We start from the raw sequence: 27,500 nt of genomic DNA on the forward strand, positions 1-27,500 counted from the left end.
TTTTTGCACCACGGACCGGTTTAATGTAGGCAATTTTTTTCACGAACCGGCTTCAAGGTGTCATTTTACTGCTCTTATTAGTCACGTCATCCATTCATATTGATGTGAATCAATCAATTGCACCTGTGAGGCAAGCACGAGTTTGATAGAATGAAGCCCTGTCTGCTCATACACAAAAGCTAACATTAACGTTAGGTGGAGTTAACTTGCTGCCAACACCACTGTATTACAAACGTTAAGTGCATGACAAATACAACTCACCATAACTCTGAATCAGTGCTTGGTCTCCATGTGCCGAAGCAGTTTTGAAGGCTTCATTGGCTCGTTTGCTAGCTTGTCGCCACATATTAAACAGAGCGTACTTGGTGCGTGAGAATCACCTTTTGCGATTAACCCGTATTTTAAGTATGACTCCTGGTATTGTATGTTAAAAGAAGCTTTCTTTTTTTGAGGTCGTAGGCACCTCTTCTGGCTCCTTAGTTGGCCTTTTCACCTTTGCAAAGAAGTTCTACAAAGATGTTTGTTTTTTTACTTATTTTCGGTAGTTTGCGGGCTTATTTTTTGAGTGACGTATCACTTGAACGAGACAAGCGTCTTGACGTGACATGAGGCACAGGCGACTGTGACGTCCGGGAAAATCCGGTAGTTTTTCAAAATAAAAAACCTTTCAGACGCTAATAATTAATTCAGCAGAATTGAAATAAATCAATTATTCTTTCTGTGCGGCCCGGTAACAAACGCCTCACGGACCGTTACCGGGCCGTTGCCCGGTGGTTGGGGACCACTGTTCTAGGGTATTCTAGGGGAATATTATACTAATGGGTGTTCTAGGGGAATATTAAAGAACAGCATCCAGCCTTCCCATTCTGTCCATTCAGTGTGGCACTAGTAACAGTAGGATCCATTCAGTGTGGCACTAGTTACAGTAGTAATGTGTCCATTCAGTGTGGCACTAGTAGTAGGATCCATTCAGTGTGGCACTAGTAACAGTAGGATCCATTCAGTGTGGCACTAGTAACAGTAGGATCCATTCAGTGTGGCTCTAGTAACAGTAGGATTCTGATTCAGTGTGGCACTAGTAACAGTAGGATCCATTCAGTGTGGCACTAGTAACAGTAGGATTCTGATTCAGTGTGGCACTAGTAACAGTAGGATTCTGATTCAGTGTGGCACTAGTAACAGTAGGATTCTGATTCAGTGTGGCTCTAGTAACAGTAGGATTCTGATTCAGTGTGGCACTAGTAACAGTAGGATTCTGATTCAGTGTGGCACTAGTAACAGTAGGATTCTGATTCAGTGTGGCACTAGTAACAGTAGGATCCATTCAGTGTGGCACTAGTAACAGTAGGATCCATTCAGTGTGGCTCTAGTAACAGTAGGATCCATTCAGTGTGGCACTAGTAACAGTAGGATCCATTCAGTGTGGCACTAGTAACAGTAGGATCCATTCAGTGTGGCACTAGTAACAGTAGGATCCATTCAGTGTGGCACTAGTAACAGTAGGATCCATTCAGTGTGGCACTAGTAACAGTAGGATCCATTCAGTGTGGCTCTAGTAACAGTAGGATTCTGATTCAGTGTGGCACTAGTAACAGTAGGATTCTGATTCAGTGTGGCACTAGTTACAGTAGGATTCTGATTCAGTGTGGCACTAGTAACAGTAGGATTCTGATTCAGTGTGGCACTAGTAACAGTAGGATTCTGATTCAGTGTGGCACTAGTAACAGTAGGATTCTGATTCAGTGTGGCACTAGTGACAGTAGGATCCATTCAGTGTGGCCATTTAGTGTGAATAGGATCCATTTAGTGTGGCACTAGTAACAGTAGGATTCTGATTTAGTGTGGCACTAGTAACAGTAGGATTCTGGGACTAGAAGTGCAAAAAGACTATCATAGTAACATTAGGAATGAATAAAAACAGGAGGAGAATGAGTTGGTGGAAGATTGTATAATACAGAAGTGTGAAGGTTACAGCAACACATATGTGAATGTTGGCTCCTTGAACATTCCTAAACTCTGGTCCTTATATGAGCAGATGCATATTGTATGAGTGCACCTGCCTCATGCACGAAACCAATAGATTCAGCTGATCTGCCTCTCATCGTGTCTGTAGTTACCATGGCTTTGATCACTCCGGACGCAAGGCAGGCCCTTACACCAAGTGAGTGCTGCCACTTGCCTGATGTTAAGGCAATAGTAGGCAGAAATATCCATTGAATGTTTTCAATAGCGCCTGTAGACATGGCTGTGGCAGCAGGAAGCCACGAGATCCCAGGAATGTCAATTTACTCTTTGTGTGTGGGTACGCTTTCCCCCCCCCCCCCTTCCACCAGAAACATCAGATCAAACATGTGTGGCAGTGGTCGCAGTGAGCAGCCCGACTCTTCATTCTCTGTGTGGGGCCCTGTGAGGCCCCTGCTGTGTGATGTTGGTCCTCCTCGCTTACTCTGTTCCTCCTTCTCTCCCTCCTTCCATCCTTCTCTCCGTCCCTCCTTCTCTCCCTCCCTCTTTGTTCTGGCCCCCTTTTTTTTGCAGAGGAAGAGGTGGAAAATTTCGATGTTTCCAGCCTGCAGGAGGAAGCTCTGCGGAACATCGAGGCGGACAGCTTCTGGTGCATGAGCAAGCTGCTGGACGGCATTCAGGTAAATTGATTCCCCCTCTGCCAGTGCGCTGGGCTGATTAAATTCACGCCGTGTGTGCGTGTGTAGAGCACCTCTGGGAAAGGAAGAGTGGTGCGTGCGTGTGTGTGTGTGCGTGCGTGTGTGTGTGTGTGTGTCTGTGTGTCTGTGTGTGTGTGTGTGTGTGTGTGTGTGTGTGTGTGTGTGCTTGTGTGTCAGAAGAGGAGCGTCCCCTGCGCGTAGGTGTCCCATCCTGCCCTGCTCTTAGTCTCTTGTTTCTCCAGGAATAAAGCGCATAATGATGAATATTCTCCCCCTGCGCTGTCGTCGCATCCAGCCCCTTTGCTCAGAGGGCTCCGTTTGAAATAAATCGCCATGGGAACTGCGTAACCCCCCCCCCCTCTTCACTTTCTTCCGTCCTCCTCCCTTTCTTGTGCTCTAATTGATTTAGGGCCATAAAAGCATGGGTGTTGTTTTGGTATGCCTGATGTATGGTGCCCCAGACACCAGTGCTGCCAGGTAGGTGGTTGGCCTGTGGCTTGAGGTATCACCCATCATATCTAAAGTGCTGTTCTGTACAAACAGCACTGCTTCCAGGTGGCTTCGCCTGTGTTTTCGGGGCTGGGGCTTTTTGCTGGCATGGAGTTAAGACAGCAAAGTGATAAAGCCAGAGAAAGAGCTGTTGATCATTTTCATTTTTTTTTTGCGGGCTCGTTCTCTTCTCAATCAAAAAGCCTGCTAGCTTACACCTACCTACACACACACTCATCACACACACACAGATACAAACGCTGGCACTAACTTCGAACACACACACACACAGTCACACACTCAGGCTCTCTCCAGATGATAGCCCCTCCACTCGGAAGGCATTTGTATTCGCAGGCTCACCCTTTCTCTTCAGCAGTAGATTAAAATGCACTCCCAGTCACAGAACCTTTTGTGGCGTTTTGTCTCTAATTACTGCAGTCATTTGTGTGTACAAAGCAGATTCTTATAGGCGCTAATGATTTTCTCCTCTCATTGTTTTCTTTCACAACTTCACAGTACGGAGAACTACTATTACACATTTGCTCTCAGGTTGTGAAACACAGTTTGTGTGTGTGTGTGTGTGTGTGTGTGTGTGTGTGTGTGTGTGTGTGTGTGTCTGTGTCTGTGTCTGTGTGTGTGTGTGTGTGTGTGTGTGTTGTGTTGTGTTGTGTTTGCTCCCGCAGATGCTCTGTAGTTTCTGAGGTTCAGCTCATTGCCACAGAAATAATTGTAAATCACAACTTTTTTTCCCCCTGCACATGGGGTCATGTGATTGATTGTATGAAGTCTCCTGACACTGACAATCTTCCAGTCATTTCACTTGACCCATATACACAGAAAAACAAACAAACACACACAATAGTGTCTAGCTAGAGGTAATACTTCAACCTATTTTTATGATGGAGACAGGACCTGTCGTTAGTTGATGGTCAGGCTGTTGCATTTTCTAATCGGTGAAAAGTGATTTCCTGCATAGCAGTGGGAGCAAAAGATTGTTGTTCTTGTAATGACTATACACTTTTTTTTCCTGTGAGCCCCACTTGTAAAGCTGTGAGATGTTAGCAGAACTCTGTGTGTGGGTGGTGATTGCAGCTTTCAAGCCTGGCCTCCTACTTACTTAGCAGCCATTACCAGTAGTGCTGATGGAACCATTCTGACCTAGGCCAGTTCTTCAAGTGGCTGACTCTTAACTGCCAGTCAGTCCCTGAAGCTAGCACACCATCCAAGCACTTTTCTTTTCGTTTGTGTGTGTGTGTGTGTCTTTGTGTGTGCAAGTTTGAATAAGAGAGGTTGTGCTACTTAGCACCCCCCTCTAGCCTACATAACTCGTTCCCAGTTGTGCCGTTGTGCCAGGATGGTCTCCAGGGTTGTTGGATAAAAACACCTGAACAACACAGTTTCTGGCTTCTCCTGCCTGCCCTCTCCATGAAAGAAATGTTTCTGTCTCTCTCTCGCCAACCACACACACACACACACACACACACACACAGACACACACACACACACACACACACACACACACACACACACACCTGCAGACACACCTGCAGACACAGCACACAGCCACTGTTTGCAGACTGACCTCTGTGGATGTGCAGGTGCTTGTAGTACTAATCCTCCCTGGCTATTCTTAAAAAGTGATTGCGCCGACAGACAGCAGGCGCGGCGTTTACAGGCTCTCACCCGTCCCAGGGGACGCCGGGAAACAGCACTCAATCAGTGATGAATTAGGCTTCCCTGGCAAACGCCGAACCACTCCCCCGTGCATCACAAAACAACGGCAGAAAACTCTGACAGGAGCGTCAGGGCACCAGCTGTTGGAGAGGATGAGTGACGGCTCGTGGCGTCCCCCGGAGCCCCCCGGACTGCTGGAGCGCTGCCGTGCCACACCACACCGTGCTGGAAACGGCACGCTGCTTAGCCACGAGAAGCCCCACCCCTCTGATTAACGGTGCTGGCTGATCTGGAAACAGACGTATGGGCTCAGATGCAGGGAGCGCCTCCTGACTCGGCTGTCTCCCGGGGGTGGTGTGGAAAGCAAGAAATTCTAAGTGTTGCTGCTACGGCTTTCTTTGAGTGCATGTGGTGACATCAAACCTGAATGTGAAACCACTTTCCGAGGCTTGAATGGTGCATTGTTGGGTGCAGCTCCCAAACTGCGTGCTCTTGAACAATGCAGGGGTTTTGCTCTGCACAGTGTGGCCCCCAATGGGCATCTGACAAACTGATTTGACTACTGCGGCAGTGGAATGCTCAGAACTATCTGTAAAAATGGAAGAATTGTAGCCGTGTGTGTGTGTGTGTGTCTCTGAGAGAGACGTAGAGACTGTATATTGTCTGTCTGTAAAGGTGTGTGTGTAGAGCGAGAGTGTGTTTGCCTCCGTGTGAATGTGTTTGTGGCCGGTGTGCTTGTGTGTGTGTATGTAGAGAGAGAGAGAGAGTGTGTGTGTTTGCCTCTGTGTGAGTGTGTTTGTGGCCGGTGTGCTTGTGTGTGTGTGTGTGTGTGTGTGTATGTAGAGAGAGAGAGAGTGTGTGTGTTTGCCTCTGTGTGAGTGTGTTTGTGGCCGGTGTGCTTGTGTTGCTGTGCGGGCGGGTTGTGTCTGGCCTCAGAGGAAGTGTAATATTGAGTGAAGTTAAACACTGGCAGTGACAGGTTTAGCACAGCTCATGACAGCGGGACCCATGGGAAAGAGCCGCCTCTAATTACAGCTGCCTGTCTGCTCAGCCAGCCTCACTCACTCTCGTTCTATCTTTCTCCCCATTTTTCTTTCTTTCTCTCCATTTCTTTCTGTTTCCCTCCCTCTCTCTCTCTCACTGTCCCTCTCTCCATCTGCCTGTCTGTCTTTTGCCACCTCCTCTTTCCACTCACACTCTTCTCTTTTCTCTCTCCCTCTGTGTCTGTGTGTTTTTTCATTCATATTCCTCTCTCTCCCTTTGCTCCGAGCCCAACTCCTCACTCCAAAGCCCTGACACCTGTTCGTCTCTCACTCCAAAAAGATCCTTCCAGATACGACTCATTAGGAGCCCGTGGGCCACCTGTTATTCACAGAGAGAGAGTACAGTGCTGTCTCAGCATGGCTGACTGCTCCTCCCCACAGCCAGGGTGCAGCACCTGGCTCTCTCTCTTTCTCTCTCTCTCTTTCCCTCTCTCTCTTTCCCTCTCTCTCTCCCTCCCCCTCTCTCTCTCTCTCTCTCTCTCTCTCTCTCTCTCCCCCTCCCTCCCTCTCTCCCTCTCTCTCCCCCTCTCTCTCCCCCTCCCTCTCTCCCTCTCTCTCTCTCTCTCTCTCTCTCTCTCTCTCTCTCCCTCCTTCTCCCCCTCCCTCCCTCTCTCCCTCTCTCTCCCCCTCCTCCCTCTCTCTCCCTCCCTTTCCCCCCCTCTCTCTCTCTCTCTACCTCTCTCTCTCTCTCTCTCTCTCCCTCCCTCGCCCTCCCTATCCCTCTCTCTCTCTCTCCCCCTCTCTCTCTCTCTACCTCTCCCCCCCCCCCCCCCCCCCCCCCTCTCTCTCTCTCCGCTCCAGTCCTGGGCTGGGTCCACTAATGGGGAGGATGACCTGTGCTGGGGATGGTGGGCTGGTCTGGAGCAGCACAGCCTGGTTGGTCCAGCACACACTGGCCTAGATGTGTTGGGGACTGAGGTGGTGCAGTGGCCCCTCACTCACCCTGAAAAAGAGGGGCAGGATGGGCAGCGTGGCCTGTAGCTATAGTGGGGGTTGGGGGGTGAAGGGAGAGTACATCACAGCCTGGCTGAGATAGCAACACCATATGAGGGTTTACAGGACAGAGAGAGAGAGAGATGGAAGCCAGCCCAGGCATGCATGGTGTTGCCAGAGCAGAGGAGGACCACAGCTCTCATCCACTAACACCACAGCAGGCCGATGCTGTGATCTCACCCCTCCAAGGTAGTATCCTCTTCAGCCCTGAATGGCATTGCATGCACTCTCCCCCTCCTCCTTTTTTTTCTTCCTCTTTTTCTTTCTTTATTTCTTGTTTTCTCTTATTCTTTCTTCTCATCCGTCATGTTTCATATTTTTCATACTCCTCCATTTGCATCTTCGATCAACCCGACCCCCTCGTGGCCCCAGGGCTGCAGCTGTTGTTCATTTTCAGTTGTAATGCGCACACACACACACACACACACACACATTCGCTCTCTCTCTCTCAAGAAAGGAAAACAAATATCTAGTAAAATATAAAAGCCACATTAAGGCCATCTGTGGCATCCAGATGGAAATTGGTGTTTTTTTCAATCAAGTGTCTCAAATAGTTGTGCTGTTATTGCACATCAGAGATGTGTTTGTTCAGCTATGATTTACTTTTAACAGCGTCAATTGTTCTACATTTTGCTTTCATAAGGGCTTAATATATGAAAAGAGGCACTCGGACAGCACAGGTACTTGGACTCTTTCAGGGAATTAAGGCTTCTTATTTAGAAGTGCATCAGCCAAGTCAATTGGCAATACTCACATTAGGCTCCATGCAGTTACTTACCACTGGGACCTAAGCCCACGCCTTCCCAGCATCCACTGCAGCAGTATAAATTGTCCTGCCTGGCGCAGTAAGGTTAACACTCCTCTCTCTGAGACCCCCCACCCCCTACTCCATCAGCCCATGGATCATAGGGGGGTTTAACGGGTGTGAGCTGAAGGATCACAAACTAATTAAGGTCATCGAGGAGTTCAGCCCCTTTAAAATTGTTTATAAACCATTAGGGGGAAACGCGCGTTCCCTGGCGGTCCTGCACATAATTAGAGCCAAGGTCAGAGAAACAGCCGCACACATTTCCTGCAGCAGGGGCGGGCGTGCCCAGATCTGCTGCTGTGGACAGAATGCTGTGGCATTTACACTGGGGCAACCGTGGGCATTTATTCATTTCCTAAATAAATAGGCCCCTCTGGAAGGCCTGTGTCAGAGAAATGCACCTTCAGTGATATTAATGAGCTCCCTGCTTATTTAGCCCATTTTTTTTTTTTTTTTAAAGCGCATGCTAACTAAAGGAGAAAAGAAATGGAACCATTTACCCCAGGGCTCTCTGGGGGCTCCTGTGAGCGGCTGATGGTACCACCACCAAGCAGGGGCCAACTGGCACCGAAGTAGGTCTAGTCAAACACTCTAATGCCCTCCTTTTAAAACGTTTTTGGGTATTTATTTGTTTATTAGTTTTTGTCTCCTATAGCAGTGTCTGCTTTTTTTCTTCTCCCTAACACGATACGTGGCTCCTGTTGATGTGATGGATCTGTGGAGACAAAGGGTAAATAGCTACTGGTGCTGCTATAGCAGGCAGACCCATCGCCTCTCGTCTGTCCCACAGGAGATCTCTGTTTGGCTTTATTTCTGTCTCGTCTGTGTTTATGGGTTAGTGTGGTGAGACGCTCCCATCAACGGCAGACTGGGTTTCAGAAACAGCAATGGAGGCTAACAAGCACATTAGTCTGCCACCAAGCTAGCCATTTTGGGCTCGTCTGATAAATATTTGCATGTTTTGGTTCAGATGGCTGGCCCACTTTGTGCTGTAGAGGCCCAAACGATTTGATTTGGCCAATTGCTCCTGTGTTCTGTTGGAACTGTATATTGACAGAAGCTCAGGGGCCGGGATTACATTGACACATGGTCAGGCAGTTTCCTGGCAGCCTATTCATCCATCTATTATATAGTTAGCATTGATTGGCGTTTCATCCTTGACGCCTGTGCTGTGTTAAACTCCAGGATGGGAGTGGAGAAGCCGTCCTTGAAGGCTCTGGCTGGACGGCAGCCCCGGTGCAGGGCGCTGCGAGGGGTGCGTCACGGCCCGACGAACCCCACCATTCTGGGGGGCGGGAGGGGAGGGTGCGGCGTGGCTCAGCGCCCGCGGGTCTGTCACGGAATACTAATGAGACGCCTCTGCGCCCGCGCCGCGCCGCTCCATCACGGGGCGCTGCCGCCGCCCCAACACCAGTGCGCTGAGTGCTGTCCTTCAGCCTGACACCGGGCCCAGAGACTGACCCAGACCAGGGCTCGAGTGGACCGCTCTCCCCCAGAGTCCCTCCACACAACCACTGGCCAGCCATGCCAGACCGGCTCACTCAATCACTCGTTCTTTTTTTTTTCCCCTTGCATTCGCGTTTACACTTTCTCAAATTCAGATTCATCCAACACAGTGCCCCTCCCTCTCTCTTCCTCCCCCTCTTTTCTCTCTCACTTTCTCTCTGTCTCTCACTCTCTGTCTCTCTGTCTCTCTCTCTCTCTCTCTCTCTGTCGCTGCCTGAGTTGTGCTCTTGGACAGTATTTGTCCTGGGGCTTATCCTCGGAGCTGACATGGCACTCTCTACTGGAATGCTGTTTTTGAGCTGGAGCTGAACAGGGAGCTGCTATTGTACTTTGGCTCAGTGCTTTGGGGAAAATTCGATTCACCACTGATGCTTAGCTTCATGTAAGTGTGTGTGAGAGAGAGAGAGACAGAGGGTGAGCGGGTGAGGGAGCTGTATGTAACGGGGTCTGCCGATGCCATTCTTTGTTTAGAAGGCTATTTCACCCCAGCATACCCCTGCCAATTAAATTCAATCATGGGCTCTTCGGGGACCCCGTGCTTGCGAGGGAAGAGGCCGTTTTTCTTTCTGTCTGTAGCTGTCTCCTCTGCCTTTTATTGACAGCTGTACGCCTCTGATTCGGCTCACTGAGTCCCTCAATCAGATGTCTGATAGAGGTGGCTGTCACTCATATGCTCCCTTGCCTCGTTCGCTTCACACTTTTTACTCCCTAATGTGTTTGCACGCTCATGCACTCTCCCTCTTCATGATCGAGCTTTCCACACACACACACACACACACACACACACACACACACACACACACACACACACACACACACACACACACTCACACTCACACTCTCTCACACACACACACACGGCATGCATATACATGGGCACTCTTATTACTCTCTCACATGCCTGCACATTTATTTAAACACGCTCTTTTGAAGCAGGTGACACCCTGGTCTTTGAATGGAATTGAATTTACTTTGAAGCCATGCGGCTCCTCCTCGGTCATCCCTCGTGGTAAATGACGCAAACGCTTGTATTCATATTCACCCTCCAACATATCCTCTCTCCCCTCTCAAGTGCCTCTTGGTGCCCATTAAGACCGCTGAGAGAGGCTCCTCCATTCCTGAACCTGGCAATGTGCGGGACATGGAGAGAAAAGAAGCGTTGCGGCGGCAGCCCTTTAAGAGGTGTCCTGTCAGGAGCCGACTCTGAGATGTTCTGGAGATAAAGCCTGCAGCTTAGATTGTGGCACGCGCTAGCGAAGGCAGGGGTTAGTTGTGATAACGTGCCACTCGCCGCTAGCTCAGGAAGATGGCAGACGGAGGAGGAGGAAGCTGTTGATGGAGGAGCATCAATACCAGCGAGAGAGTGCACAAAGGCCCCCCCACACTCCAGCTGCAAAAGCACAGTGTTGAAGGCCCATTGTAGCGTGAGGGGTTATCACAGTTGTCATCACAGGAACAGATCCCATCAGAAATGGTGTTTTTGTTGTTCTGGTGGCAGACTCTCGTGTCTTATCGCAGGATAGGCCCCCGCATTGCTCCTTGCCCGGCTGCCATTGTGCGTCTAATTTGGAAGAAGCTGTCGTCCCCATTCATTGATCCAGGTGGGAGAGTGTTCCCCTCCGTCTCTACGCGCTGGCAGAATGGGGCTCCATTGTTGCGGGTGTCAGAGCAGGCTTAGCGAGCACAGATGATCTATCGAAGGTGAATGATGTAGTGTTTGCCAAATATAACATCAGCAAAAAAGACTTCAAGCAGGAGATTTCCTTCCCATTGCTGCGCAGGATCAAAGATTAAGGGCGGGGTGGGGGGGTGGGGGGGTGGGGGTATGACGGGACTGTGATCCCAATGAAACTGGTCTAGAGCCAGAGCTCAGAGTCAATCCCCTGAAAGTGAAACTTTCTGTACGCGCGATGTGTTGTGCCGTACACCTGATAGGAGTCACATCTTCTCCTTGACTCCTTGCCAGATTCAACCTGTTTGCACCTCCACCGCCTCTATAGTCTCATGGGTGGCCCCCCTCATTGCCCCCCCTCCTTGAAGGGCTCTAATGGATTATTAGCACGGTGGTTCTGCAAGCATTTCAAGGGCAGTCTGTCTGTAGGCCTTTTTTGACACTGAGTTGCTGTGTATTTCAACCCTTTAATTCCATGTTCATGTGTTGCATGCTTCATGTTCTTTCTGCCTCGTAAGCATGCCATCTGCCTTGTGATTTGGGAAGAGCAGTTTAATGGGTTTTAGAACATCAATAATGAAGATGATTTGAACCATTATTTGTAAGACTTGGAGAAATGTTTGATTCAGATTCACCTTTCATGGAGGTGCCTCAGAGGGCATGTTGGTTTTGCTAATATTGCTGCTTGAAAGCGGAAGGCAAAAATAATTTCCCACATGGTTCATTACTGAGGAAAAAACTAATGATCACTTCCATGCTCACATAGTAATGAATATAGAAGTTGAGCAGTCTCTTGTTCTTTTTATCTGCTACAAGATGTATATGATCCTAATGATAAATTATGTGTTATCATCTCAGAAACTTGCGCACTGCAGCACATGTCAGTTTGAAGAGGTGGAACTGGACTGGTGAGAATATCTGATGGTTCTCACCATTCATTCATCCTGTGTGTTCATGACACTATCCTGTTATCCTAATAGTAGTCACATTCCTACAAGCAACTGAATATTTAAGTCATATTTTAAAGTGAATGGACGGTTTAAGAGAACTTTGACAAGGATCCTGAGAAATCCCCTAAATTGCCAAAGAGATCCAGGGATAATGAGATGGACCTGTTTCCTAGGAAACTTCAGTTTTGCCACACCGTTTGTTTACGACTTGAGAGTTCAGTGGAGGGAGCAGCAGCACTTTGTTAAAGCCCAGGCACTTGAATAATGCAGATTTAATTACAGGGGCCTCTGGGCTGGCTTAATGCATGCTTAAGACTGACCTGTTCTCCCTCTTAACCGGTAATTAGGTTTAGGCCCGGCGAGAGAGAGAGCGTGGCGGTACCTAGTTTGGGTCTGAATAGATGACCCTTAGGTGTGTGACTGATCCCTGGCACGCGGGTAGCACCCCCAGGTAGCTGCGTTCTTAAGGCAGTCTGGCTGGAACGCTCCTCATAGGAACTCTGGGAAGTGGTTTAGCTTGTGAGCTTATGTGTTGGGCCCTGAAGTGACCCCCCAGGATTGGAGCGATAGGAGCCATTATTAAAACACCAAGCTGATCCAGTTACTCCGAGGCAGCCAGTCCAGGCTCCTACCCAGTGTGGCTTAGTTCTCTACACGGGTGATTATTATTTCATAGGTGGACTCTGATGCACTCTGGCGACTCTCCCTCCTCCTCCTTCAGCGGTTGGGAGGTCAAACAGGAGCGAGCTGGAGAGGGGTTATGTGGTAATGGTGTGCATCCAGCATTGAGTCCTACGTGGACGGCCAACACAGTCAGAGCCACGGGCAGCACAGCTGAGCCTGAAGGACAGCTCAAATTGTTTGCCGGTTAATGACTTTCTATCCTTCTGTCTCATTCTGTCTCTCCTTCTCTCTCTCTCTCTCTCTCGCCCTCCTCCCTTCCTGTCCTCATTGGGCATTAGTTGTCTCAGCTGTTCCCTTGTCACATTAAAGCATTCGCTCTCCAAAGCCTCATCTCACAGGAAGCACAAAGACACACACACACACACACACACACACACACACACACACACTCTCTGCCTGCCCTTGTGGCTATGTAGACAGAACTCTAACATCAGCTCTGAGCGTGTATCTCAGTTGGTCTGAGTTGTAATACAATAGCCCAATATAACGCCTTCCCCCGGGTAACAGTCAGACAAGAGCAGTGCTGGAAAAAACCTAGCATATAATTGGAAGGGAAGTTATCATGTCACTTAAGTTAATCAGAGTATGAATTATTTCCAACACGCTGCACAAAAGGCCATGATAGGGCCACTGATTTTGGTCTTAAATGGACATAATCCTGATGACCGCGGCATACTTTGGACTCTTTGTCAGTTTACAAGCTGGTGTTATCAATCTCATTTGTGGCAAATGGACATCACCACAGGCAGCAATCCTGAAGGTGTCCCCATTAAGTCTCCTAGCCCTGTCATTCTTCTGTGTGGTGTCCACATTAGTGTCGCTTAAGCTGTCATGGGCAGCTTTGTCTATTTAAGTAGCCATTTTCCCTTCATAAATGGGGATCTTAATGACGGCTTTCTTTAATGGCGGGCCCCATCGGCTCAAAATGGGACCATGTGTTACAGCTGCTCACCCTCAAAAAATGAAGTGTGTGTGTGTGTGTGTGCACCACAAGCTCGACACATATGTACACACACGCACAAGTACACACACACACACACACACACACACACACACACACACACACACACACACACACACTCACACACACTCACACACTCACACTCACACTCACTCGCTCTGTGGAACTATATGCACCATCAGCAGGGGATCTCAGCCTGCCCACACTGCGGCCTTGGCCTTGTGTAATTGCCCTGAATGATGCCCGTCCTGCAACTACTGTTTATCAATATCCTCTTTTGATGGCTTTTTAAAGACAGGTTGCTCTGTGATCCATCAGCCCTAACCACAGAGCCCTAGTTCCCCAGCACTGTTCAAGAGAATGCTGTGCTGTGCTGCGTCCGAGCGATTAGCTCAATAATGACTAATGATGCTTCTCGCAGATGTATTAAGTGGATACAATGATGATGAATATGCCACAGCTCCTTGTTTAACCAACTTCAGTGTGTCCAGTACAGTGTAGGGGTGATGGACACTATTATGTTCATCATTGTCCTAATGTTATTTATTAATGCTCTCCAGACTGCGCTGTAAGTACTACAACCTCTATTTTCTATAATATTCTTCTTTCAACCTCTAATGCAAAAATAATTATAATAATAATGATCAATACACAGACTAATGCATTCCATAGTGTTTGCCTTGTATTGAGAACGGTCAGGAGAACAACATTGGAAACAGCGACAGTTCTGTTTAAATGCATGCTGCAGTTCACTGACGCTTTGCACATAGCCTATGACTTTAGCACTAAGGTTGATATAAGGCTATTTTGCAGTTTGTCATTTATTACCATTAGCAGCCAGATTGCTTTAGAATGTTTCAATGCTTCTGTTGTTCCTATCCACACTTAGACCATATTCCCTCACAGTTGTCTTCACATGTGTATCGTCCAGAGATGGGGACTCGAGTCTGAGACTCGGACTCGAGTCGCACTTAAGTCGCACAAACAGTGACTTCAGACTTGACTTGCGACTCGACCCAAAAGACTTCAGACTTGACTCGGACTCGAGCTTCAAGACTCGTCAACGACTCGTCAACAAACTGTTGGCAAGCAATTGTTGCTTTAAAATCTGTTCAGACTGTTCAGCGCTGCCTTCAGCCTTTACAACGCCCTTTCCAGTGCTTCAGCACGATCATTCTGTAACCCTAACAACGGGAATCATACAGTCTAGCAATACATCAAAGATAGTAGAGCGCTAGCTACGCGCTCTTTAATCTTTGATACATTACTATTTGTATCCTAATTAATTATCACTTGGTTATGGACTACTTATTGTTAGCTAACTACTGTGGTGAATAAAATGCAATTACTTGCTTTAGCTAGAGGAGGAGGAGTGAGTTTGTGAACAGCCAAAGTGCCGTTGAACATGGGTGGATGAACTTCTAAATATGGATAATACTGGCTCCTCCTAAGCTAGCCAACTAGCCCGCTAGTTCGACCTAGCTAGTCAGCTCGCAAGCACCACAGTCTGATAGCTTTTGAGGCTTCTGGTAAACACAACTCTTTCTGCCGTTTTCTTACTGTGTTTATTCTTATCTGCATTGATGAATAAAACCCTTCACAACGTAACAAAATGTCACACAATGTGTTCGTTTTGGGGGGCACTGTAACTAAAGGTAGCAGTAGGTTACTAGGCAACGGACCTACTCTCCCGTCCTGATTGGTCGCTCAGCTGTCAAAACGTTATCCTAAGTACATCTCATTTTGATACTGTGTACTGTATAGATATAGATGATAGCTACAGGACATGCTTTGAATTTATAAGATTTAACAATACAGTGTTAGCGACAGATCAGATGGCCAGAGACTTGAGACTTGACTTGGACTCAGGGGCGGACTGGGGGGAAAAAGTGGCCCGGGAGTTACTGTCAGACCGGCCCACTCAATACACGGTGCGCGGCCCACTAAGTACACAGCGCGCTGCCCACTCAGTACACACCGCATTGCCCACTCAATGGATCGCACGTATCGGTCAGTGGCCTACTGGGAAAAATACCCATAGACTTAACCATATTTTGGTTGATTACAAAGAAATTACATCATATATGCTTGTTTTTTAATAACATTTGGATCCACCAATTTGCCTGGATGGACACATGGAATTAAATGATACTGGCTATTGTAACACTCCAAGGTAGGTATAGTTTGCAAGATGAATAGTATCAGATCAGATCAGATGGTTATCAGATCAGATGGTTATACGTATAACTACAAAGCCTATTGGTTAGTACACTCAAAGCGTATTAGATAAATATACTTGAAATTAGTGCTGTCAAACTATTACAATATTTAATCGCAATGTTTTGTCCATTATAAATGTCCCTTCATTTATTTTGTATCCATTTATCCATGTTTTATTCCAGAATCATCTATCTAGATAACATAAGTGTTGTGAAACGCAAGCTTTACTTGGCCAATTCAACACCTTTAGATAACATATTAACAATCTATATAACATATTAACATTGTTTATAATGTAAGTGTTGGTGTAACACAGTGATTTTAGCATAACAAACTAGCTGGTTAACTTATTTGACACAAGTTAAAGTATTAGAAATGATAAGATTGCCCTATTTACAACTACCACCATGGATAGCTTGCTCATCGATTGTAAGCAAGTGACTACGGCTAACATGTTAAAATAGATAATCTCGATGTTGACAACAGCTTGCTTATTTTACCAGATCATAACCGTCTCAATTTAAGACATACCGTTAGCTAGGCTTGCTGTAGGGAACGTTACCTCATCTGTGAATAGCAAGCTAACATTTGTCAAGGTCAACGCCACATCTTACCTTATCACTGTCACCAGTCAGTGGTTTTCCAAATAAAATGTAGGCTAGAGTTGACATTTAATAACACCTAAAACTAAATCAGACTGACGGAAGAGATTGACAGAGGCAGCAGCAAGCTGTGCCTCATCCGTGTTAAGGGCTAGGGCTGACTGCACACGTCAATACGGTTGCGTGTCCTCGGCCCACCGGGGATATCCCCGGTATTCCCGATGGCCAGTCCGCCCCTGCTTGGACTCGTGGCAAAAGACTTGAGACTTGACTTGAACTTGAGCTCAAAGACTTGAGACTTGACTTGGACTTGAGCTCAAAGACTTGAGACTTGACTTGGACTTGCAAAAAATGACTTGTGAACATCTCTGGTATCGTCATACATTTATGTTTTCTACCATTTAAGTCATGGCCACTAGCCTGAAGGATTCATGTCACCTTCACCATGCTGTAATGGCATTGGCAGCTCTGTTCTGTGATCTGCATTCCACCAATACAATATATGAGGAGACCTAGAACCCTGGGATTCAACCATGAAAATATCGGTGCCAGTTAGATAGAGAATCTTTGGAAAGCGGTTCATTAAGTTCTTACGGGTGTGCTGTCAACCTTCATCTGTTATCATCTTTGCCTCATCAGTGCTTCACATATGCTCAAGGCACGTTGTGGAGAGAGTTGGACAATCGTTTGGTCCTAGTCAGTGTGTGATTTGTGGAGATGATGTCTTCTTTTAAACTGTTTATTTTCCTTCAGATTGGTCATAAATATTTTTTCACTTCTTGTCATCAATAAGGTGAAGAATGCCTCTTTTTGTCATCAAAAGGACTTGTAACCATGGCACTGAGGGTATTTGAACATCCAGAGCCGGGGTGAGGTGAGGCGTGGGACCCACCGTAACAGGAGTCTGTTGACATCATCCTGTAGTCACTGTGGGGCCGCTAGATCTGAGCTCCCACAGCTCTGGCGTCCCGGTGGGAATCGGAGGGCCCTAAGTGCCTGTGCGGTCAGGGGGCCGATAAGGCACGCAGGAAATGAATGTGGTAATTAAGCCACACTGTGGGTTAGAGAGGACGCTGATGAATATTATCACTTAATTACCAGGATTGCTATTCCCGGCACGCAAGCGGCAACAGGGAACACGCCACTGCCATTCATTTTGTGTGTGTGTGTGTGTGTGTGTGTGTGTGTGTGTGTGTGTGTGTGTGTGTCTGTGTGTCTGTGTGTGTGTGTGTGTGTCTGTGTGTGTGTGTGTGTCTGTGTGTCTGTGTGTCTGTGTACCTGAATGTCTAATTGTGTTGTAAAGATGTATTCCTGCACAGAATCTAGCCCTGCATAGCATTTCATGTTTGTCAATACATTGAGCTAATTAATTCATTGAGCTTTGTCTCTAAACATTTGCTAATGGACGCAGCCATATTTGATCAATGGCCTTAATGATGACGTAATAAATGCATTACCAGGGAGCAGTCTGCCGAGGTCTGTCCTCTTAAGGCTGCAGCCACGATTGACTACTCAATATTCTCAAGCCAACACGCTGGACCTCTTCACATGCCCACGCTCTTAATGAGCTGAAATCTACACAGATCATTTGAAGCCTTGGTGGAAGCCAAGTGGGAGCTCTGCGTCTGATTCTTCTCTCTCTCTCTCTCTCTCTCTCTCTCTCCCTCTCTCAAGGACAACTACACATTTGCGCAGCCAGGAATCCAGAGGAAAGTGAAGGCGCTGGAGGAGCTGGTCAGTCGGATCGATGGTGAGTGTCTGTGCCCATAGGGCTGGGATGTTCTGTCGAGGGGGGGGGGGGGACGCTGTGTTCTGTGGCCATGGGGCTGGGGGTTTCTGTCGGGGGGGAGACGATTGTGTTCTGTCCCAGCAGTAGGGGATCTGCAGAAACACCAACAGCAGCAGCAGCATGCTTCTTTCTCTCTCCATCACCTCCACCACCTACCCCCACACCCTCCCCCCCCCCCCCCCCACACCCCCCCCCAGCCCCAGCCCGCGTGTCATCCCTAATCAGCCCAGCAGCAGCTTGGCCTTTTGCTGCATGCTCTGCCGTCCGCCAGGGAGAGCGAGAGCCACCGGAGCATGAGACCCCCTCATTACTTTCTATTAGGGTGGCGTAATCAGAATTCAATGGCCATTTCTCTCAGACAGAGCCGGTCCCCGCGCCAGGCCTGCCTCTCTTCAGCCTGCATTAAGCTCAATGATTGCTTTAATTTCAGGGGGAGAGGAGGCAGAGGAGATGGCCGTTGTTGCGTCCTCGCTCTGTTCCCCTGTGTTTGGGGTTTTTGCTGTGATGCTGTTTGGTTTTCTATCGGAGCCCATCTCAGTCCTCCCCTGTAGACGTTCTTAGGTAATGGATTTGCTTGAGCTGTTTTGGCAACAGACATATTTTTTATCATATTTTATCATATTTCTTTTGCTGATATGCATCTGTTAAAAAGACAGGCAAGTGAGAGATTATCGATGCATTGGAGTAAGCCGAAAGTCTTATGCTAAGTCGGCATCCTTTAGAGATGCACTCACTCTCATCAGTAGGAGCTTTTATGACTTATCTGTGCTTTAAATAATTCATATGCACACCTCTCTCTCTCTCTGTCTCTCTCCCTTCAGCATGTATTGTAGTTGAATTCAAAGCTTCCACAAACTCCCCCTCAACCTTTGCTCAACCTTGTCCAAGTCAAAGATGCTCTATAAATGTTTCACAACTACGAACCGGTTTACAAAGTCAGAACTGTCCGGAAAAGCCTTGGCACTCCCTCTTAATTGATCAAGCGAAGCTCCTTTGATCCAGTCATCATGAGGCTTTTGTCTTCCCTTCTCATCACGCTCTGGCAAGGCTGGCACGCCCTCTTGAACACGCCTTATCAGCGAGGGGCTTTATGTTTGGGCTTGTTCTTGAGTGACCTTCACTTTGTCAGGCTTCCCGAGCCCCACTCATGTCACTCTTCTTGTGGATCTCTCTAATGGGAGCGCTGATAGTGCACGGCGTTATGCACTCCTTTGGGATTTGGGAGCAAGCCGCCCCAATGAAAGAGAACAATTGATATCTGAGACGTAGACGTTTCAAAGGGCTCATCCTTTTCTCTTTTATACAGCAGCATGTCTCTCCTGTTGCATGAATGATTGAGAGTCGGAGCGAAGCTTTACTCTGTTGCCTGTGTGCTCTCTTTGTGCGTGTCCTGTGTGTGTGAGGTGGAGTGTGTTTGGTCTCTCTCTCTATCTCTCTCTCTATCTCTCTCTCTCCCTCTCCCTCTCTGTGTGTGGGTGTGAGAATGTATGTGTGATAAAAAAAATGCTGTGTGAGGCTTCTTTTATGTGTGCCATCTTTACTGCTGGGAGGGTAGACATGGCAACCATGGTTAGGTGTTAAGTTTCAACCCTTTATGTCATCAAGGCAAAAGCCCAGTTTCCTCCACCCACATTTCAATCTCTCAGATCCAGTCTCAGATCCAGTCTCAGTCTCAGATCCAGTCTCAGATCCAGTCTCAGTCTCAGATCCAGTCTCAGTCTCAGTCCCAGTCTCAGATCCAGTCTCAGATCCAGTCTCAGTCTCAGATCCAGTCTCAGATCCAGTCCAAGTCTCAGATCCAGTCTCAGATCCAGTCTCAGATCCGGTCTCAGATCCGGTCTCAGATCCGGTCTCAGATCCGGTCTCAGATCCAGTCCCAGTCTCAGATCCGGTCTCAGATCCGGTCTCAGATCCAGTCTCAGATCCAGTCTCAGATCCAGTCTCAGTCTCAGATCCGGTCTCAGTCTCAGTCCCAGTCTCAGTCTCAGTCCCAGTCTCAGTCCCAGTCTCAGTCCCAGTCTCAGATCCAGTCTCAGATCCAGTCCCAGATCTAGATCCAGATCCAGATCCAGTCTCAGATCCAGTCCCAGATCTAGATCCAGTCTCAGATCCGGTCTCAGATCCGGTCTCAGATCCGGTCCCAGTCTCAGATCCGGTCTCAGATCCGGTCTCAGATCCGGTCTCAGATCCGGTCTCAGATCCAGTCTCAGATCCAGTCTCAGATCCAGTCTCAGTCTCAGATCCGGTCTCAGTCTCAGTCTCAGTCTCAGTCTCAGTCTCAGTCTCAGTCTCAGATCCAGTCTCAGATCCAGTCTCAGATCCAGTCTCAGATCCAGTCCCAGATCTAGATCCAGTCCCAGATCCAGTCTCTGATCCCGTACCACACACTGTATCAGACTGCTTTATCAACACTTGCTCTGGGTGACCTTGGCATGGGCCTTGTCCTTTTCAGCAAAGTAAATATCATCTAACCACAAGTGACAAGTTTTTCTGCTGTTGTTCTCCTACTATTTTTATACCCACAGGGCAATTATCTGTGCGTGTGTGTGTGTGTGTGTGAATGAGGGCACAGGAGTGATGGAGAAAAGAGTGTTGGGTTTGTTCACTACTCCCCTCTTCTGCAGAGCTGAAGGAGGGCAGACCCAAGTCGAGCCTCCAGGCCGTCTGCAGGAGTCAATGGAGCTTGGTCAAAATGATATCTAATCACACAGCTGCGAAACACTACTCTCTCTTACTCTGTTCTCTCTCTCCTCTCTCTAACTCTACTCTCTGTCTCTGTCTCTCTCTCTCTCTCTCTCTCTCTCTCTCTCTGTCTAACTCTGCTCCCTCTCTCATTCTCTCTCTCTCTCTCTCTCTCTCTCTCTCTCCTCTCTCTGATTCTGCTCTCTCTCTCTCCTCTAACTCTGCTCTCTCTCTCTCTCTCTGTCTTATCTCAGTCTGTTTCTTTTTTTCTCTCTCTCTTTCTCCACCTCCTCTTTGCTCTCCCTTCTCATCGCCCCTTCTGTTCTGTGTTTCCCCATCTGGCTCACTGCTTTGTTCCCTTCAGCCCAAATAAGACACCCCCCCCCCACCCCCCTCCCCCCCCCCCCTCTCTAAACATGCTCTAGAAACACTGCAGTAAGGGTCTTGTGTACACTTGAGTGGCGCTCTTTGCCACAGAGACTTCGCCAGGACTCGGGCTCTGGATTACTCCGCTATTATTTTCCAATTGGCCCATTGTAACAGCGCCCAATGTCAGCTTTAATCAGCCGAGAGCTGGATCGGGCGCAGCGGCGCTGTTTTACATCTCGTTTGGCGGGCCGTAATGGAGGTGCGGGTGTAAATCAATCAGCGCGACTTTGCTCAAGTCTCCAACCTCAGGGCCGTCGCAGCAGCAGAAGCAGTGGCTTACTGGCCATTCTGCTCTCGTCTGTGTTTTTCTCCCTCTTTTTCTCTCTCTCTCTCTCTCTCTCTCTCTCTCTCTCTCTCTCTCTCTCTCTCTCTATCGTCCTCCCCCTCTCAGTCATGCGCGCCCAGGCCTGATGCGGTCTGGGGCATTGGGCGGGCGTGTAATCAGCGTTGGCGGAGCGAGGCCCCTGATGTTTAAACATGGCCCTGCGTGGCCCTCAGCATCCGCCGCCATATGGCTCCCCTCTGTCAGGTGACAGGCCGGCGTCTGTGTGCCCACACGGCCCCCTCGCCCGGCTCCGGCGACATGACAGCCTCAGCAGCGAGCGAGCGAGCGAGCGCGGCCCTGCCACATGTCAGCACTTTGGAGCGGGCAGAGGATGCAACAGAGGGGCCGCGGACCCCTCCCTCTGTCCTCTGCGCTCGCTCACTCGCTCCCCCCTCCTCCCCTCCCTACCTACCTCTTTCATCCTCCCGTCCACATGTCAGACAGTGTGCTGACAGTGACACCGTACATTCACATATCCACAGCTGTGGATTGCCCGGGCTATCACTTGGTTTGAGAACAACATGCCTAAGAGCTCTCTCCCAAAGGGACTGGTCCCACTGGAAGAAAATGAGCGATGTTCTTTGTCTCCTGTGTGTGTGTGTGTGTGTGTGTGTGTGTGTGTGTGTGTGTGTGTGTGTGTGTGTGTGTGTGTGAGTGTGAGTGTGAGTGGCTCTCTGTTGGAGGCTGGTGTTGAGCCAAGAGGAGCTGCTTGTTTTTTTTCTTTTGTTATGGTGATTCTTGGAGCAGTTGACCTTGGAAACTCCCCCAGTGTTATCAGAAGCACAGCCATGCGTGTCCTGCACAATAGTCTTTATGCTGAGTTAATCTCCATAGGCGAGCCGTAACTACAGCAGTAACTACAGCATGCACACGCCCTCACACACACGCCCTCAGCTCCAGCCCATCTATAATAGTCATTTTTCTCAATGTAATCTTAGCCTCTGATGCTCAGGATTAACCTCTCATTGCCCAGGAGCAGCCATTTCCCCATCAGGCCTGACAAACTGTTAACGTTTCAAGGTCGTTTAATATTGAACCAATTTCAACTCGCGATTCCAATTAAATGCCACAGTGAAGCTTTGGTCTTGGTATGTAACTCAACCTTGCTGAACAAGAGCTCCGATAGCTTGAAACCTGTCTGGGTGTATTGTATTGTACCAGGCTGAGTGCTGGGCTTTATGACATGCACTTACTTATGCAGGAGGAGACTGGTGTTTCAGTGACCGGGACCATGCCTCTGCCTCTCCGTCTGTACATGTGTATCTGAGGGGCTGTGGCACACTATGGGCTCCGCACTACTACATTGAGTGGCACAATGTGCCAGTGTGCGGGTACACACATTGAATCATCCTCCAAGTCTGCTGGGACTCCCAGGAGACAAAACATGTTGTAATCCATATTTTATATTCCATGTATAATATATTATGCTGCTTTTGCCTTTATGTTGCTTTTTTTCCCTTTGTAGCTCTTATTGCGCGGCAGGTCTGGTGTTTCCATTGAGTAGGCATGAAGGTGTGTTTGTGAGTGTAGGCTGGTGATGCATAGCTGCGTGCTGAATTATGCATTCAAAGAGCCAGTGTGCGGTGCAGCAGGCTCGTGGCACACACTGATGCGGAGATGGAGAATGTCTGAAATGGTTTGGGCTGACTTAAGGGTCACCGTCGGACAGCTTACACAAGCACATAAGAGGGGCTGAACGAGGTCTGAGTCACGACTCGTTGGCCGTGGTTTTGCAACCCCAGGTCCTCCCTCCTGCCGCTGGCTTCAGCCGTCACATCTGTGTGCATGCCATGTCCATTGTCCCCAGCAGCCCGGAATGCAGTTGTGTTGAAGAACACGCTCTGTTTCCGGCCCCAGTCCTTGGTGACACCTGGGAGATGCTTGATTTCCCAGTCCCTAGCACAGCTGTTCTTCCCAGCAGCAGGCCGACACAAAGGTGAGGGCAGTGTGGTCTGCCGCCTGAATAATTCACCCCGGGTCTGGGGACCGCGTTCAGTCAGCTCACGCGGCTGCAGCGCGGCGCTCTCTGAATCTGTAAAGGTATTTTCTTCGAAGGCACGGCGCCGTGAGAGGGCCTTCTGAGAAGTGTTTGCCGTGAGGCGGCTCAGCGGTCGGCTCCGGGCCCCTGAGTGGGCGCTATTTTCTGCTGTTTGGCTGTGTATGGTTGCGTGGCAGCATGTGGCGATGGTGGGCGCCTGGCTGCAGGTCGCTGCTGGCGTTGTCATGGGTTGTTCACATCAAGCAGCACATACCTCTCTAATCTGCAGTGATCCTGGGTGGTGTGTGTGTGTGTGTGTGTGTGTGTGTGTGTGTGTGTGTGTGTGTGTGTGTGTGTGTGTGTGTGTGTGTGTGTGTGTGTGTTTGTGTGTCTGTGTGTGAGTGTGTGTGGGCAGGACACTGGCTGTGCTCAGTCTCGCCCTCTCTCTCTCTTTTTCTCTCGCTTTCTCTTTCTCTCCTTCTCTTTCGCTCAATCTACTCATGCCTCTTTTCAGATTTTTCTCCCTTCTCAATCTATTTTCTCCATCTCTTTCTCTCACTTTATTTCTACATGTCTCTACCCCCTCCTCGCTCACACCTTGAGTATGTAGGAAGCCGGTAGGTACAGCACTTCTGTGTCTGTGCGATGCCTGTGCCTGTACTCTTGGCCCAGCAGGAGTGTGGCTGGTAATGAACACCTTTCTGCTTCAGTGGCAGTGTGAATATGTCACTCTTTCATTTGTGCTGGTGTGATGGCGTTTCAGGCAGAGGTGCCACCTCCCTCCCTCCCTCCCTCCCTCCCTGCAGCTCTCTCAGTCCTCCCAACTCCCTTCCTCCTTCCTCTGCATCCGCTAATTTCTTTTCCCCCTCTCATGAGGAGGAGGAGGGGATGAAATCAGTCTCGGTGATTGATCCTGTTGCCTTCTTGATTTTTCTTCCATTTCTCCCCTTAGATCTGAGCTCTGGGGAAGTGGTAGTAGGAGCATTTATCATGTCATCATGTGAACCCTCAGCGCCCAGGCCTGCTCTTCATGCCTGACTGGCACCCTTCTGTCCAGACTCTCTGGCCAGAGGGGGGGGGGGGGGGGGGACTGGCGAGAGGGCAGTGGCGTGGGCAGCGCCCGTATGGGTGAGGCCAGTGATCGATGGCACAGCGCTGTCTGCTCCCTATCGCTGCCAGATTCATCGGCCTGCGCTGGACACAGTCATATTTTACATCCTTTAAACCGAGCCAGGCACGGAAATGAGAGCATGCTCACAATTAAAATTAATGCTCTGAGGCAGACGGAGGATAAACCAGGACCGGAGAACCCCTAAGTCACCTTCACTGGGAGGATAAACCAGGAGTGGAGAACACCAGACCACCAAGTCACCTTCACTGGGAGGTCTTGCTGCTGTGTTTTCCCCATCGGGTCACTTATCCCTAGCGCACTACTGACCTTTCAACAATTTTCAATTGTTTCTCTATATGGGTTGGGTAACTGACCACTTGAAGTGATGATGACCGTTTGCTGTACTCCCGTTTAGCAGTGTGGCCATCGGCATGAGCTTTTCTTTACTGTCACATGGCTGTTAGGTTTTATGATGGGGAGGATTGTGTCAGGTCTTTCATTACCTGGTGTGAACATGCACTGTTTGACTGTGTACTTGCAGCCAAGGTAGCACACCTCATAGAGAGAGCGTCAGAATGAAGGCGCCTCCTCCTCACTGCCCTCGCTCACTCGCTGTGTTCGCTGTGGTCTAGAAATGTTCCATAGGGATCCGTTTCCATCCGTCATGTTGGTAATGGTCATTGACCCGGATTAAAAGTGATGGCTGGTGGGGAACCATTGTGTATGTGCTCGTGACATCTGGTTAGCGGCATGTTAGACATCCTTATAAGTGCCCACGAGGACCCAGGTTTCGAATCAAGCCCAGGTCATTTATCTGTCTCACTCCCCAACTAACAACTCGTTTCCTGTCATAGTGCCACCTGTCCTTTCACAGTAAAGGCTAGAAAACCCCCCACAAATCAGCCTGGAACCAAATGACGTACACCAGTGCTGCCATGGTCACGACTGAACCTGAAATACATTGCATCAATCCTGGTCTGTCTGAGCTGAGGCCAGTTTTAAGCAGATTCATAGCCACAGTTTGACCCCCAGCGCCTGCGAGCACACTCTCCAGCACCTCTCCTCGTCCTCCCACTCTCTCATTAGCTCTCTCACTCACTCAATACTCTTCACTTAGAGAGCCCCACACAGACACTGCAGGCACAGGCTGCTTAGAGCCCAATCAGGGACACTGGCTGTAATTAGTGGCGTCATTGTCGGGCGCTTTCCCCGCAAGTGTTGTGCGATGCCAGGGAACGACGCTGCTCTGTGTTGTCTCCCTGTACAGCAATAATGTCTCCTCCTTATCTCTCTGTTTCTGTGTGTGTGAGTGTGTGTCTGTGGGAAGGCATTTGGGGCTTGATCAGCATGCAAATTGCTGAAGGTGAATTTATTTATGTAAATGAAAGTGCGAGGCATGGCTTTTGCACACAAATCATTTAAAGGCCGGATTCCGACTGCTGGGGAAGGAAAGTATTAAAATTTTCGACAGGAAAAAAAAAGGGTTGAACAAGCTGCTTGTATAGACAGTAATAAAAAAAACGGACTGCTGGGTTTAATTTGACTGCTTTGACATTAGCTAAACTCTCCTTGCCTCTGCAGGCAGAGCTGCTTGTGAGATGTTCAGCGTGGCGAGTCTTATTCCACTATAAATGCACATTTTAATCTGCGTTTGAGTGCGCAGGGCGGTGTGGGGCTGTGCCACGCTGGTCAGGGATCAGGCTCTGTGTTACCCCTCTGAGCCAGCTGCTTGTTCGTGGCAATTCTTCTTTTTTTGTTGTTGTTGTTTTTTAAGTATCCCCCCTCCTCCAACACCCCTCGGCTTTCATTAAACCTTTTTTGTTTCAAGCCATTATTCTATTTGTTTTTTTTGAGCGTGTCTGAAATGTATTTCGTTCCTGTGATGGAATGCATTTGTTTTGGGCAAAATTAAAAGCTTTTTTCCATGTCTGAATATATAAACTTGTTAAGGTGAAAATGGGAGCTAATATGGTAATTTTAAAGAGCTTTGCATGCAAAGGCTTTTGATTGGTAAGGGGGTGGGGGTAGAAGTCAGATTAAGTGCACGCACAGAGCTAAAGTTAGCAGTCACGGCTCACGCACAGGCACTGTGGTGCAGGCTGTGATGAAGCTCAGGAAGATGTTCTGTTAGATGGCGGTGACAAATGTCATCTCTGGAACCTGCCAGAGCGCTAGAACAACCAGCACAGATGCTGTCAACTGGTAGAATATGAGCTGCAGAGTGGGAAGTCTGTCTGTCTCTCCTCTTCTTTTCACTCTCTTCTTCTAACTCTCCGCATCATTCTTCCTCATTCTCTCACTGTCTCTGTCTCTCACTGTCTCTCTCCCCCACAGATACACGTACATGTGCACATCCTCTGCGCTTCACCGTAAACCATAATCTGTCAGGCTCAAGTGACTTTGTGTGAGTGCAAGGTATTTACTTTGATTTAAGCCATCAGGCTTACTGAGGATAACAGGTATTTGGGAGAGAAAAGATGGGGAATAAGTGTTTGTATTTGTCTGGCTGCTTTACCGCTCCATTGTACAGTGTAAACAAATGCTCCTCAAATATTAGCATCGATTGCATAAATCTGAGTTCTCTCAGAAGCCTCTCCAAATTACATGAGCTTTATGAATTCCAAAATACGTATTTTCTCTTCTTTTCACTGTACAGTATGAAAACCACATTACAGTTTTTTTTTAATTTTTTAAATAACAAACCTGTGTATTAACCGCAGTTTATTTAACGTTTCATCATTGTGCGAGGGCTACTAGCCATGTAAAGGTTGTATGAAGTAGAGATGGGCATTTCAAGCACACACACACACACACACACACACACACACACACACACACACACACACACCTTATAACCACTCTCAGTGATTTATTTGGTTTATTTTTGGTTGTGGTGTGGGAATGGATCCTAACTGTTTAAGTTA

General features: G+C 48.4%; 1 protein-coding gene across 2 annotated transcripts in view; it reads left to right on the forward strand.

Annotated features, from left to right (window-relative positions):
* tbc1d22a (TBC1 domain family, member 22a) overlaps positions 1 to 27,500 on the forward strand; it is a 102,852-nt gene that overhangs the window by 43,358 nt on the left and 31,994 nt on the right. For both annotated transcript variants that reach the window (XM_080850980.1, XM_080850981.1), the window contains 2 exons: positions 2,536 to 2,642; positions 17,937 to 18,012. In XM_080850980.1, coding sequence (XP_080707106.1) covers positions 2,536 to 2,642; positions 17,937 to 18,012 — 183 coding nt within the window. The remainder of the gene's footprint in view (positions 1 to 2,535; positions 2,643 to 17,936; positions 18,013 to 27,500) is intronic.

This window comes from Sprattus sprattus, assembly GCF_963457725.1.
Source record: "Sprattus sprattus genome assembly, chromosome: 14".
Lineage (NCBI taxonomy): Eukaryota > Metazoa > Chordata > Actinopteri > Clupeiformes > Clupeidae > Sprattus > Sprattus sprattus.